The sequence below is a fragment of the Alosa pseudoharengus genome, unplaced genomic scaffold (assembly GCF_046254945.1).
Source record: "Alosa pseudoharengus isolate Yale_2024_CS ecotype anadromous, Long Island Sound unplaced genomic scaffold, YU_APseudo_1.1 YU_APseudo_1.1_scf_14, whole genome shotgun sequence".
NCBI lineage: Eukaryota > Metazoa > Chordata > Actinopteri > Clupeiformes > Clupeidae > Alosa > Alosa pseudoharengus.
Genome location: NW_027468609.1, coordinates 16,709,439 through 16,724,438, shown reverse-complemented (window position 1 = coordinate 16,724,438; position 15,000 = coordinate 16,709,439). Strand labels below are relative to the sequence as shown.

The window sequence follows — 15,000 nt, the reverse complement described above, 5'->3', positions numbered from 1 at the left end:
AATATGAGGAGAGAAAGAGAGGGAGAGAGAGATGGATATGAGGAGAGAAAGAGAGAGAGGGAGAGAGAGAGATGGATATGAGGAGAGAAAGAGAGGGTGAGAGAGTAAGACAGCAAATGGAAGATCTATTTGTCTGCTAATCTTCTAGTTTGTGTGCCTGTTTGCTTTGGCAGCAAATTACTCTATGTTTACAGATGCAAAAGAGTTCTGAAACTCACAGAGACAAGGTAATAGGGAAAGGAACACACAAACAGACTGAGAGAGGGAGTGTGCGGCGTGGGTGTGTGTGTGTATATGTGAGTGAGTGTGTGTGTGTGTGTGTGTGTGTGTGTGTGTGTGCTCTAATGTTCTATTATTTTTATTATTCTCCATAGTCCATGTCAATTGTTATTATTATTACTAATAATTGCTAATTTTTTGATGTAACTACTGCTTTGGCAACATTGTAACACTTACAGTCATGCCAATAAAGCTCATTGAATTATTGAATTGAATTGAAAAATTGGAGAGAGAGAGAGAGAGAGAGAGAGAGAGAGAGAGAGAGAGAGAGAGAGAGAGAGACATAGCTGTCAATATTGAGCATTGCAAATAAGGGAGATTTCCCAGGTTTCTCACCCAAAATGCGGGAAAATGTCAACATTCGTCCCCCAACGTGGGAAGTGTTACAGTATTACTGTAGTCGGTTTCGCAATTGCAAATGTGTGCATTGGTCAGCTAATAATGTAGCCAATAAAGTACTTTATTTACGCCTAACAACAAAGTTGTAGCCAGGGGAGTTGCCAGCAGTTGAAAACATTCGGGGCCCTTAGAGTCTAAAAGGTTCTCATAATTCCCATTTTGCCTGCCCTTCCTGCTCACTTTTAATATATTAATCCACTGACTCTAGCCTCATTTGTGCTACCTTGATTGCATATCATTACACTAATATTTTGACAATTAAAGGATGTAATGACATGTTGCTATCTTGACATTTCTGTTTGCTATAAAAAACGAACTCTAGCCACCTAAGTGTCATTTTAAATAGCAAGCTGCATCATTAGGTTCATGTTATGCTTAGCTTATTACACGGCTCTTCATAATGCTGAAGAATGCTTCATTCACTTGAATGGGGCTTCCCAACGTTCGGTGGTCTGCTAATTCTCAATAACAGACCGTTGCTAAGTATAACAGACCGCTGTCAAGGAAAATGGGTTTTGTGCTTCTATTTCACGTCTTTCATATTACTATGCAAGGACTGGAACTTCATTCAAAAGTGAAAGTGGACGGTTGATCAGCTGTGTTCTAAAGAATGTTTGATTCAAGTTCAGCGTGTGCTGTTTGTTTATTTGTTTAAACTATTTGTTTCCTTCAGGGCGGAACAAGACATTGGGAGGTACTGGGAGGTAAACTAGTCTATAGTACATTCAGCTGACCCGTATTTGTGTAACCTGGATACCATTAATTTAATCTCTCCAGCCTCCAATATTTCATGAATATCTTATGAAGTCTACATCGAATGTCACTTTACTATACAAGTTGTGAAGTATTGGATTGTTGGACTTCTATTTTGACAAGTTGTCATCGTTCTGTCTTCCACATTCATGAAAGGTTTGGTATGAATGTTTAGTCATGTCTCATGAAACAGTCATGAAAGCTTTATGTATAGTTTATATCTGCTATGAATGTGTTATGAATTCACCCGTCAAGTAAAGAGATACCAGGAGAACGAATCATTGTAGACTCACTAATTGATTCTACAAAGGCAAAATAGCCTACCTAAGTAGCCTAGATAGGCCAGCACTGTTTGGCCATCTCCAAACTGTAGGCGAGTGGGCAGGCTGATAACATGAACTTGTAGCCTAAATGACGACAGCATAACTCCACCACCTCCTTGTCCTTGTTGCCTTTATGATTTCCTTATAACTTTCTTATACTAAATAGGAAATGCAAACAATGATATGCCCAAGCCTGGAACTGACTCTCAACCCCCCCCCCCCCCCCCCCTTGTTGTGCGTGCGCTCTAAGTACGTTTCAAATGATGTTTTATGGTAAGGTAACGTTGAAGTTAGATCTGCTGCATGAAGGAAAGTGAGAGGAAACCCGTGTCCTGCTTTTATATTTGATAAATAGTTCCATCTCATCTCACAGTTTCAATGCACGATCCGAATAATGGTTTCATATTCAACTTTGCAAAATACATTCAGGGCTACACTCAAAACTTTCGGGGCTGAAGCCCCGGCAAAATCGGCTGGCGACGCCCCTGGTGGTAGCGTAGTGGCTAAGGAGCTGGGCTAGCATGCAGTAGCCTGAAAAGTTGTGGGTTCAATTCCCGGCTTACAACATTGTGCTCTTGAACCCCAAGTTGCTCCAAGGACAATGGCCCTCGTAATATAATTGAGATATGTACAGTAAGTCGCTTTAGATAAAAGCATCTGCCAAATGAGTGTGTTTGTGTTAATATGCATTCCTTTGTATATCTGTATGCAAGGATGTAAAAGAGTGTGATTACCCCTTAGAGTGATCTCTCTCACACACACACACACACAGACTCTCTCTCGCGCGCGCGCACACACACACATACAAACAGTCTGTCACTGTTCCCTTTTTTCACCAAGAGTGCAATTACCCCCTAGAGGGATCTCAAGTCCCACCTGTCAATGAATCAAACGCACCATTTAAACTGTGGACCGAGACTTCTCATTAGGATTTTAGCACTTCTATTGAGATCTCTTTTATGTTTGTGACTTTATCACACACACACACACACACACACATTTGTTTGGGAGATTGTTTTTTGTGACTTTATCTACATTCAGACTTATCTTCTTGAACTTGGACTTTAAAGACTTGAGGGCATTCATTTCTGCAGGACGAACAATGTGTGTGTGTGTGTGTGTGTGTGTAGGCTATGCATGTATGTGTTAATGTATGTATATAGCCTATGTATGTATGTTAATACATAACATTATGTATGTATGTATGTATGTATGTACAGTATGCATGTATGTATGTATGTATACAGCGGGGAAAATAGGTATTGAACACGTCAACATTTTTTTCAGTAAGTATACTTCCAATGAGGCTATTTGCATGAAATTTTCACCAGACATTAGTATTAACTCAGATAATCCACCCATATAAAAAAATCCAAACATTAAAGTCCATAGGTAGAGTTATGTGCAATAAAGTGGAATGACACAGGAAAAAAGTATTGAACACGCCTGCTGAAATTTCTTAAATACTTTGTGGAAAAGCCTTTATTCGTAATGACAGCTTCAAGGTATTTCCTGTATGATGAAACTAATCAGTCAGAGTATTCTGGTGTGAGTTTGGCCCATTCTTTTAAACAGATAGTCCTTTAATATTGAAGATTTCAGGGGTCCCTCTTGTAAATCCTGATCTTTAGTTAACTTCCAAAACTGTTCAATTGAATTGAAGCCAGGGCCTTGATTTCCTTTCTCTGAAACCAATTGAGAGTTTCCTTTGCTGAATGGTTAGGATCATTGTCCTGCTGGAAGGTCTAGCCATGTCTCATCCTCATCATCCTGGTGGATGTAAAGATTCTCCCAGAAAAAAATGACTCCATTCATCATTCCTTCAACTGTATGAAGTCTGCTAGTACCATGAGATGAAAAACAGCCCACACCATGATGCCACCACCTCCAAACCTCACTGTTGGTAGGGTATTTTTAGGGTGATGCACAGTGCCATTTCTCCTCCAAATGTGGTGTGTAGTATGACATCCGAAAAGTTACATTTTTAACCAGAATACATTCTCTCAGTATTGCATAGGATTGTCCAAATGTTGTGTAGCAAACTTTCAACGAGGTTTGACATGTTTTTCTTCAACAAAAGAGTCATGCGGGATGAGCGTGCGTAGAGGCCATGGTGGTGGAGTGCATTACCTATGATTTTCTCTGTAAAAATTGTACCTGCTGCCTCCAAGTCTTTCTGGAGCTTTCTCTGAGTGGTCCTTGGATCTTCGGCTACACTTCTGACTATCCTTCTGACTTCCTGGTCAGAAATCTTGCAAGGAGATCCTGTGCATGGCCAGTTGATGATGCATTGATGTTCCTTCCACTTGCAGATAATGGCTCCAATACTGCTTGCTGGATGATTCAGAAGTTTTGAAGTGCATCTGTAACCAGTTCCATTGATATGTTTTGCAACAATAAGGTTGCAAAGGTCTTGGGAGGGCTCTTTGCTTTTGCCCATCATGAAATGTTTCTTGTGTGACACCTTGGTAACAAAAAACCTTTTTATAGCCCACCAGTATGTACTAACCCAGTTTATATCAATTTGCACAGATAGGAGGGATAATTTCTCTAAATACTTATAGATTCCAGTTTGTTCCTTGCCATTCCTTGCCTTTGTGTACTGCTTTTTCTTAGTGTGTTCAATACTTTTTCTCTGTGCCATTCCACTTTTTTACTCATAACTCTACTTTTAGACATTAATGTTTGGATTTTTATATATGTGTGGATTAACAAAGTTAATACTAATGTCTGGTGAAAATTTCATGCGAATAGCCTCACTGGAAGTATACTTACTGAAAAAAATGTTGACGTGTTCAATACTTATTTTCCCCGCTGTATATGTATGTATGTATGTATGTATGTATGTATGTATGCATGTGTTAATATATGTACAGAGCCTATGTAGCCTATGTATGTATGTTTGTGTTAATATATGTACATAGCCTATATATGTAGCCTATGTATGCATGTACTGTATGCATGTATGTATGTATGTATGTATATATGTATGTATGTACAGTATGTATGTATGTATGTATGTATGTGTGTATGTATGTATGTATGTATGTAGGTATGTATGTATGTGTGTATGTATGTATGTATGTATGTATGTATGTATGTATGTATGTATGTGTTAATATATGTACATAGCCTATATATGTAGCCTATGTATGTATGTATGTATGTATGTGTGTATGTATGTCTGTATGTACAGTATGTATGTATGTATGTATGTATGTGTGTATGTATGCATGTATGTATGTATGTGTTAATATATGTACATAGCCTATATATGTAGCCTATGTATGTATGTATGTATGTATGTATGTATGTATGTATGTGTGTGTGTGTGTGCATGTATGTATGTATATATTTATGTATGTACTGTATGTACTGTATGTATGTATGTATGTATGTATGTATGTATGTGTGTATTTATGTATGTATGTATGTATGCATGTATGTATGTATGTATGTATGTATGTATATGTATGTATGTATGTATGTAGGCTTTGTATGTATGTGTCTATGTGCTTACAGCTGTACATGTCTATCAGAAAATAGAGATGGATTTAATTCTCCTGCCCTGCCCCTACAGAGTAAGATCCACACAATTACTTTTTTCTAATTAAATTGGCAGATGTCACTGTAATCACTTTCCATCTCCAAGGCTTGTTGTGAGCCCTACGTGTATCAATAATTAAAATATCTGTGTTTAAATATTCAAGGAATATTTATGATGTAACCCTCACAGTCATGTGCGTGTGTGAGTGTGCGTGTGTGTGTGTATGTGTGTGTGTGTGTGTGTGTGTTTGTGTGTGGTGAATTTGAATTTGAGCATCCTTGATTGATGTGATTGCTGTGAGTCTCTGTGGCCTGGTGATTGGCTGCTGTCCCTCTCTCGGCAGCAGTGTCCATGGAAACGCTGCGTTTGGAGTGGACAGTGCTCTGGCGGCCGATCTGTTGTTGTGAAGGGGAGCCAGACTGGCACTCCACAAGTGCTTCTTTACGTGGAGAGTCTCTCAGCGTATCTCATGTGTGTGTGTGTGTGTGTGTGTGTTTGTGTGTGTGTGTGTGTGTGTGTTTATGTGGAGAGTCTCTCAGCAGTGCTCCTCTCACACCCGGTCAGATCTGCCCACATCCGCCTCGGCTTTGATCCTCCTGCTCCGATACACACACACACACACACACACACATACACACACACTTTCTCTCTCCCTTTCACTCTTCTTCTTTTATCTCTCTCCTTTTTTACAATATTTCTAATTCTCCCTCTCTCTTTTCTCTCCCTCTCTTCTACTCTATCTCTCTAGAGAGAGAAAGAGTAGAAAGAGTTGAAGGGAGAGAGAAAATGAGAGATAGAGTCCTGGAGAAGTCCTGTGAGTGTGTGTGTGTGTGAGAGAGAGAGAGAGAGAGAGAGAGAGAGAGAGAAAGCATAGCTCCAGAAATGTACAAGCTAATTTTATTATTTGGTGCAGAGCTAAGCTAATGTCCTGTTTATTGCGCTGTGTATGTAATGTGTGTGTAAATGTGTATGTGTGTGTATGTGTGTTTTGGGAGCCTTGAGAATTAAATAGGGCTGAAGGATTGTTGTGATGTGGAGTGGAGGGCGGGCACACACACACACACACACACACACACACACACACACACACACACACACACACACACACACACACGCAAAATGGCCCACTAAGATGGTTACTGTCAAACACCCAACCAAAATAGGTGACAAATTGATTAGTGAGAATCACAGAGAATTGATTTGGGTGCTTTTGAACCACTGCTGGGGTTTGACTCTGAATTATCTCCTGCCAAACCCCTGACAGGATTACGAGAGAGAGGAAGGGATGGAGAGAAAGGGAGGGGGGGAGAAGAGAGAGAGAGGGAGGGAAGAGAGAGAGAAAGGGGGGGGGGCGAGGCACAAACAAAATTAGAACTCTTTCACTGTCACTACAGTGGGCACAAGTCTTCTCTAATCTTTAAAGTCATTGTACACACACACACACACGTGCTAATGGCTGGAATAAAGCAGTGGGGGATGGATGAGGGGATGAAAACAGATGAGAGGCTAGAGAGGAGAGAGAGAGGGAAGAGAGAGGGGAGAGAGGAGAGAGGGTAGAGAGAGGGAAGGTGAGAGAGGGATGAGAGAGGGATCAGAGAAGAGAGAGAGAGGGGAAAGAGGGATGAGAGAGGAGAGAGGAATGAGAAAGAGAGAGGGAAAAGAGAGGGATGAGAGTGGGGAGAGAGGGAAGAGAGAGGGGAAGGCGAAAATGAGATCATTAAAGAAGGAAGGCGCAGTAATAGATCTCCAGCTTTTACTACTCAGCGAAGACAACAACAACAAGAACTGTGGACTGATGATAAGAGAAAGTAGTAGGAGACTCTCACACACACACACATACACTCACACACACACACTCTCTCTCTCTCACACACACACACACACACACACACACACTCACTCTCTCTCCCACACACAAACACGCTCACACACGCACGCACGCACACACATAGACTCTCTCTCTCACACATATATGCACGTGTCCCTCTTGCACGAATCCCTCTTCGACAGTTGGGAGTGAGAAAGCAGGAAATAAAGAAAGAGAAAGTTAGAAAGGAAGAGAGAGAGAGAGAGAGAGAGAGAGAGAGAGAGAGAGAGAGAGAGAGAGAGAGAGAGGGGAGAGAGAAAGAAAGTGAAAAAACTCTCTTTTGCTTCAAGAACTTTAAAGCACATGTCCAGGGAAGAAATACTCTCTTAAGGCCAGATGTGATCCTCCACACACACACACACACACACACACACACACACACACACACACACACACACACACACACACACAAACAAAAAACCTACAGACACACACAATTATTCGGGGTTACTTGGGGGGCCTGTTGGGTGAGGAATTTCCCCCACACCCCTGCAGTTCCTTTAGGCACACACACACACACACACACACACACACACACACACACACACACATGCACACACACACACACACTGCACACACTGACTGCAATGCCTCCTCCAATTGTGCTTTAGTGTTTTTAAAGGTGCCATGTGTAATTTCCGCCAAAAATCAATTCATACTCCACATTCCATAAAAGATGGGGCAGTATACCTCTAGAAAGTGAGTTTGTCTACCCTAAAGTAACAACTGAGACACGTGTATTGCAGTTTGGCTGGCGGTTATGTTGCCCGTCAGTGTTGCGCGGTCTGCCCGAAATTAAGCGGTTGCCCGCGGATGACCGCGGTCACCCGCGGTTATGAGTCATAAACGAAATATTTTAATGATATTCGGGTCATTTGCGGACGGGTCAGTTAAAATTAATTAAATATATATTTTCTACAAATAGGCCTACTTAGAAAATCACGAGAACGCTAGCATCAATACAGTAAAGCATCAATACAGTAAAGTCAACAGTAGGTAAAGAAGCTGAAGACGCGAGTTAAAATAATAAAGACACCCCTTCAGGGAAAGTGATAGGCTATGGGAAATATTTGGAAAAGTTCTTAAAGAAGATGACAGTAGTACAAGTTATGGTCTATAGGCCTACTTCTTGCGAAGCCATTTAAAAGTATGACAGCCAAAACGGGCAGCCTGCAGGAATAAATGTTATGGCACAGACTACACAACCATATCTACCGGTATGTATAGGTTCGCGCATGCATAAAAGTTACCTTAGTTCGTTGTGTTTGTGACTTTAAACAGTGGATGTGCTTTAGTAAAGCTTTGTGCTTCATTCAGCATTATAAACCAGTTCTTACGCTAACGTTTTGACCAGCAATGTATCTCTCTTGCCTATACCTTGCCTCACCATTTCTGTTTTCGAAAGAAAGATGTATGTAAGATGTCCATGGCCTTCAAATCTTATCCTAGTGTTCTAATCCTTGGTGGTTGCGTGCGTGCTTGTGCTCTTATTCTCATTCTCTCTCCTGCGCAAATGTCCTGCATGCCTACTGCGTGTAGTTCTACTGCATAAAGTTTCACAAATAAATTAGTTTGATTTACAGAAATGGCCTATACTGTCACACTGCATGCAGGCTATAACCAAAAGCACACCTTTTGTAAATAAGCGGGTCGGATCGCGGGTCGGGTATAATTTTGTCCTAATTAATATTCGCGGTCCGAGTTGCGGTCGGGTTGATTAAAATATCGGGCGACCGCGGGCCGCTTGTGACCAAACCCGCGCAACACTGTTGCCCGTATACCGCCTCCCATGGCCGAAACTGGTATTATGCCACCTGTCGGGCTGTGGCTAGTAATTTAGCATGCTAATTCAGGTTGATATCTCTGCAGCACTATACCTTCTCATTTTTTTAATGACATCATCGCCCTTATTTCCTCTCATTCTTTTGATGCGTGTAGCTAATTTTTTTGGATATTTTTACCTCAATTCTTACACATGGCACCTTTAAGATGACTGACAAGGCTGTTAGGGATGTCATGGGTCACACACACACACACACACACACACACACACACACACACCACACACAAGCAAAATAATTTTAGAGAGCAAATAAAACGCACACACAGACACATGCTCTCTCTCTCTCTCTCTCTCTCTCTCACACACACACACACACACACACACACACACACCTACACACACACACACAGTCACGCACACACACGCACACACACACACACACACACACACACAAACACACACACACACAACATCACTTTGGAGAGCAAATAAAACACACACACACACACACACACACACACAGACAGTTGTTCTGTCTCTCTTTCACTCTCTCTCACTCTATTTCTCTCTCTCACACACACACACATGCACACACACACACACACACACAAACTTCACCCATGATTGCCTGCTGCTGGTTCGAAGTGAAGTTAAACTATGATGGCTGAAAAAAAAATAAGATTGATCTACCGCACACTGTTGACGTTTACTCGATTTTATTCAGAGCGAACAACGCGTTTCGCATACATCGTCCTCAGGTTCGCTCAGGTATGGTCTGAGCTCTCAGGTGTGTCTTAATTACCTTCTAGTCACATGACCAGTTGTTAAGTAAAGTCAATTTTAAATGCCAATATCCAATATTCCCATAAACAGTTAAATACAATTAACAATTAACAGACAATTAAAGACATAGACCACATCCTCAAATATATCTATACAATATATACACAATAATAAATATATACATAATTAGCATCATCAAAAATAGCATCATCAAAAATCCAACATGAGCAAAGACTTTTGTAGAAAAATACATATAGGTCACAGGTATCATCAATGTATCCCCAATGCCACAAATACAGCTAAACCAATGGACAATACCCTATTGTCTATATTAACAGTGTTTCCCAAAGGGTGGGTCGCAGGAGATTTTATTTGGGTCGCCAGCACAATTTATGTTGTGATACCATTTGTCATTTGATACCAGGAAAGCTAACAGTTTTCTATTAGGATGTAGTTTGTTAACTACCACAGTCACGGTTTTGTCATAAAAGCTCATGAAACTGGGGGACGAACGCATCGCAGAGGGGGTGCCAGAGCATGGATATCTACCTCTCAAAATGAAACCGTTATGTGGGCGCCTGCCATGTAGCCTACCTCGCAGTTGCAAACTAAGGGACATGAATCCGCCTATTTGCACGAACATTAACAGATGCCAGCTCCTCAACTTTACCGATTAAAATCTAGTGACCGTGCTGTCAACTAAAGCAGACATCCATAGACCGGACATAAGGCCGTTCAATTTGCATGTAGATAGTTTCGATTGTAGATGCAATCTTTAAACTTAATAGCAACCTCCTCACATTCTTATTTCTGATTTAAAATGCACAACAGTGCATTATATTAGGCTACAATTTAAATGGATATTTTAAACACTATTCCTCTCGTTTTCTACCTCTAACTCCAAAGTAAAGGCGCATTCTTCCAGCTATTGCGTAAAAGCCTCTTGTTCTGATAACGACTATACAATATAATATAATACAACAATACAACATAACGACTTGAGTTATTTGCTGTTTACATCGGAATTGACGTCCACAGTGTTATGGACCCATTTGTCTGCAACGCAACGTAGCCTACAACATTTTTTTTTAGAAATACAGGAACAGCTTACTATGTTGACGAATGACGACTGCGCAACATGCGAGAATTTCCCCAAACTCTCGGATGCGCATTACATGTAAAACTTATCTTTTCAGTAGTTATTTCCAACTTTTCACGCTGATGGTGCTCAAAATGCAACACACGTACAACAAAGCAGGATCTATCTAGATCCTATAGAAATGTATGGTTGGGGAAGGCATAGAAAAGTAGGAGAACCTGTGGCCTAAAACAATATTGGTGGTTGCAGGGTATTTGAAGTGAAATGGGTCGCAATGGTCTGTCATTTTAAAAAAGTGGGTCCCCAGAAAAAAAGTTTGGGAAACACTGGTCTATAACACTCATATTTACAGAAAACAGCTTAAGTCCTGTGATTCATTCATACCGGCGGGTTCAAGAGTGGACAGTTCATTTATATATATTCATATTCATATATAGTAGTGTTTATAGAAGCCCAGTCAGGTAATCGCCTATGCATGTCTCTTACAGGGGAACTCCGGACATTTTTCGCTTAGATCTGTTGTCCTTTAAGTTGCTTTGGAATACATTCACCTGAAACATTTAAAGGTGATTGAACTTGTTTCAAAATAAGGTTATTCCTTAGAGTTACATATCTGTTATTTTGATTTTATTTACATATATTGTTTGGTTTGTATTTTTTTGTGCTATTTATATTTTTCTTATTCTCATCATTGATTGATCTAGTGTCCTATGCCTATAATATAAAGTACATTCAATGCCATTTAAATGACACTGAATGCATGTACATGCTGTATGATAATGTGCTATATAAATACTTGAACTTGAACTTATACATACTACAAATAGCACATGCTCTTTCTCTCTTTCTTTCTCTCTCTCACACACACACACTCACCCTCTCTCTCTCTCTCTCTCTCTCTCTCTGTCTCTCTCTCCTTCACATGCAGGCATACCCCTCGTCTGGTTTGTTTTTTATGAAGAAATGGCAGGAAACCGCATGTTTTCTGTAACAGAGGACACTTACAGGAGAAATACAGCAATTTTTCAAATAGATCTTCGTTTTTTTGAGGTCACGAGTACTGTTGGTACAGAAAAGAAACCCCGAAAACAATCATTTTTACCTAGCTGGAGTTACCAGTTCCAGCAGCTAAAGCAGCCAGGCAGCTACAGTGCTACACTCTGGGGGCAAGTCCAGAAGCCCCGCTTTTCACCTGATTTCTCCTTTAAAAGTGATGCCCAACTGTAGAAGAGATTCTTGTAGTCGTGTCTTCATTGATTGTGTGAGAAACTCAACGCCCCAATCCCACGCTCTGACCGTGATTAGTTTCAGACCAGAGCGGTCCAGACAAGGATGTTTGTGATCAAGGCTTACACACTCTCACATTCCACTGTCTCCTCCGGGCTTCGAGAGGCTCATGGTTTACCACAGGAGCATTCCACAACCATTAAACACTGTCATGGTCTAAGCGTGGCTCTCTGGAGTGTGTATACTCGAGACGAGCACTTTCTCACTCACTTGAGGAAATACCTCCGTGTGGTGCAGAGGCCCCGTCCAGTCAAAACAGAACACCATCTGTGGCCACTTCATGAACTTGAAATGTGTGTGTGTTTGTGTGTGTGTGTGTGTGTGTGTGTGTGTGTGTGTGTGTTTGTGTTGTCTCACATTTACTAGAACATCTCAAGTGTTCTCCAGCGACTGATAAAACAGTGTCCTTGTTTATGAGTTGCACAGTATATTTGCAAGGAAGTCTTTACATGGGCATGAAGTGTGGTTCAATGGTACTTGTTTTCTTCTTCAACAAGTGTAGACTGTACCAGAGACTTTCTAATGAGGAGACGCAGCACTCAAAAAATCCTCTATAGAAATGCATGGGGTTAGTTTGTAACGCCAATATGGCAGTTGTCTACACATATCTCGCCCCTTCCGCGGCAAAAAAGTCGACATGTGAATACATTGAGCCAATCATGTGGTGTGTTGTGAAGACATTGTGCCAATCATGTGTTGTAATCTCGCCGCTGGAGCAAGGTTGGTGTCGTGAAGCCTTGTGCACGCACATTTCTGCCGAAATAGATGGCAGATAAGCACACAAGAAGAGTTACAATATGGCCGCCAAGTGGAGGAACTTGCCTAAAAGTACTTTGACTGTATACTGCAGAACCTGGGGTGCAAAACTAAAAGTGCAAGCGGCTGCAGTGTTTGGATGTGTCCCGTCATAGTAGCCCAGGTGTGTATTTGGATGTAGCAACCCAGGTGTGTGTTTAGGTGTAGTGGCCCAAGTGTGCGCTTGGGTGTGAGTGTGTGTGTGTTTGTGTGTGTGTGTGTGTGTGTGTGTGTGTGTGGTAGCTCAGGTGTGTGTTTGGGCGTGCTTACCTGGTGCGGACTGGTAGCCCAGGTGTGTTTGGGTGTAGTAGTCAAGGTGTGTTTGGGTGCAGTAGTCAAGGTGTGTGTTTTGTTATAGTAGCCCAGGTGTGTGTGTGTGTAGTAGCTCATGTGTGTGTTTGTACATGTCTGCTTAACTGGTGTTGAGTAGTAGTCGTCCATGAGTGTGGTTGGATGTGTGTGTTTCGTAGCTTATGTGTGTGGTTGGGTGTGTGTGTGTGTGTGGTAGCCCAGGTGTATGTCTGGACATGTCTGCTCACCTGGTGCAGAGTAGTAGCCTAAGTCGTGGTCGCTGTAGGGGAGCAGGTAGACCTCACCCTCTTTCCACAGCAGGGCAGAGTCCTGACCGTCTGAGAACCGACCTGTCCAGCCCTCAGCATCTGTACACACACACAAACACACACACACACACACACACACACACACACACACACACACACAAACAGAGAGAGAGAGAGAAAGAGAGAGAGAGAGAAAGAGAGAGAGAGAGAGAGAAAGAGAGTGGGAGAGAGAAATGGTCTTAACTAAAGTGAAATAACCTGTATCAGTCCCCTGACACATTAAACATGTTCGTTTAAAAATGTCCTTTTTTTAAACCCTCACTATAAAAGCCATTGGTCTTTATTGCCAACATTATCATAATCTAACTCATCATCATTACGGATAACCTCAACTCTGCAGTGATTGGCTAGTAAGTCATTTATTCTAATCCACGTGTAACGATCGTCTCCTCAGGGCTGATTGGGTAATGAACCATTTATTTAAATTCTGGTTTAATTATTGGCCAACAATTGTGAATCAGAGTAGTCCACTGGTGGCTCAGTAGAGATGGCGAGAACGATATGGCATTAGCATTCATATCACTATTGCTGATTGGTTCATTACCATCCAGGAAGTTAGAGGTGATGTTTATTGGAGTGTGCTGATTGGAGGATGAACAGACGAGGGAGTGGCCAAAGCAGAAACAGGGCTGGCAACCTTCAGGGTCCTCTTCCTGCAGGTTATATGTGCCAGGTCGACACCTGAACACACACAAAACACACACACATTAATTAACACACACACACACACACACACACACACACACACACACACACACACACTAATTAACACACACACACACATGTACATACACTCACACTCTCTCTCTCTCTCACACACACACACACACACACACACACACACACACACACACACACACACACACACACACTAACACACACACGCACACACACACACACACACACACACACACACACACACACACACACACACACACACTAAATGATGTTTTCTAAACAAAGTTCGGGAGGAGCCTGCGGGATGATTGACAGCAATTAACTCACCCACTGCCGCCGCAGGGTATGCCTATTTAAGCCGACCTCCTTTTCCATACGTCACACGCTCCGACGTTCGCGAAATCATCCCCCCTCCTCCCCCTACTCCTCCATTTCACCAATTGCCCTGTTACTCATCCTCCTTACACAGGGGGTGCAAGCGGTCATCGCTCTATCGCGATATCCGCTCCAGGCACTCCAGGACCACGGACAGCTACCTTGCCAAACACGCACTTCTCCCATACATTCTAGTCTAGCTGAAGCAATCATATCGAAGGGCGAACTAGTGAATTAACACACACACACATGTATACACACACACACACACACACACACACACACATTAATTAACACACACACACACACACACACTAATTAACACACACACACATGTATACACACTCACACACACACACACACACACACACACACACACATACACACACACACACACACACACACGGAATGT

General features: G+C 41.8%; 1 protein-coding gene across 2 annotated transcripts in view; it reads right to left on the bottom strand.

Moving 5' to 3' along the window:
• The window catches only part of lamc3 (laminin, gamma 3), a 140,995-nt gene that overhangs the window by 60,862 nt on the left and 65,133 nt on the right, over positions 1-15,000 (bottom strand). For both annotated transcript variants that reach the window (XM_076283982.1, XM_076283983.1), the window contains exons 8-9: positions 14,080-14,216; positions 13,455-13,574 (exon numbers count right to left, since the gene is read on the bottom strand). In XM_076283982.1, coding sequence (XP_076140097.1) covers positions 13,455-13,574; positions 14,080-14,216 — 257 coding nt within the window. The remainder of the gene's footprint in view (positions 1-13,454; positions 13,575-14,079; positions 14,217-15,000) is intronic.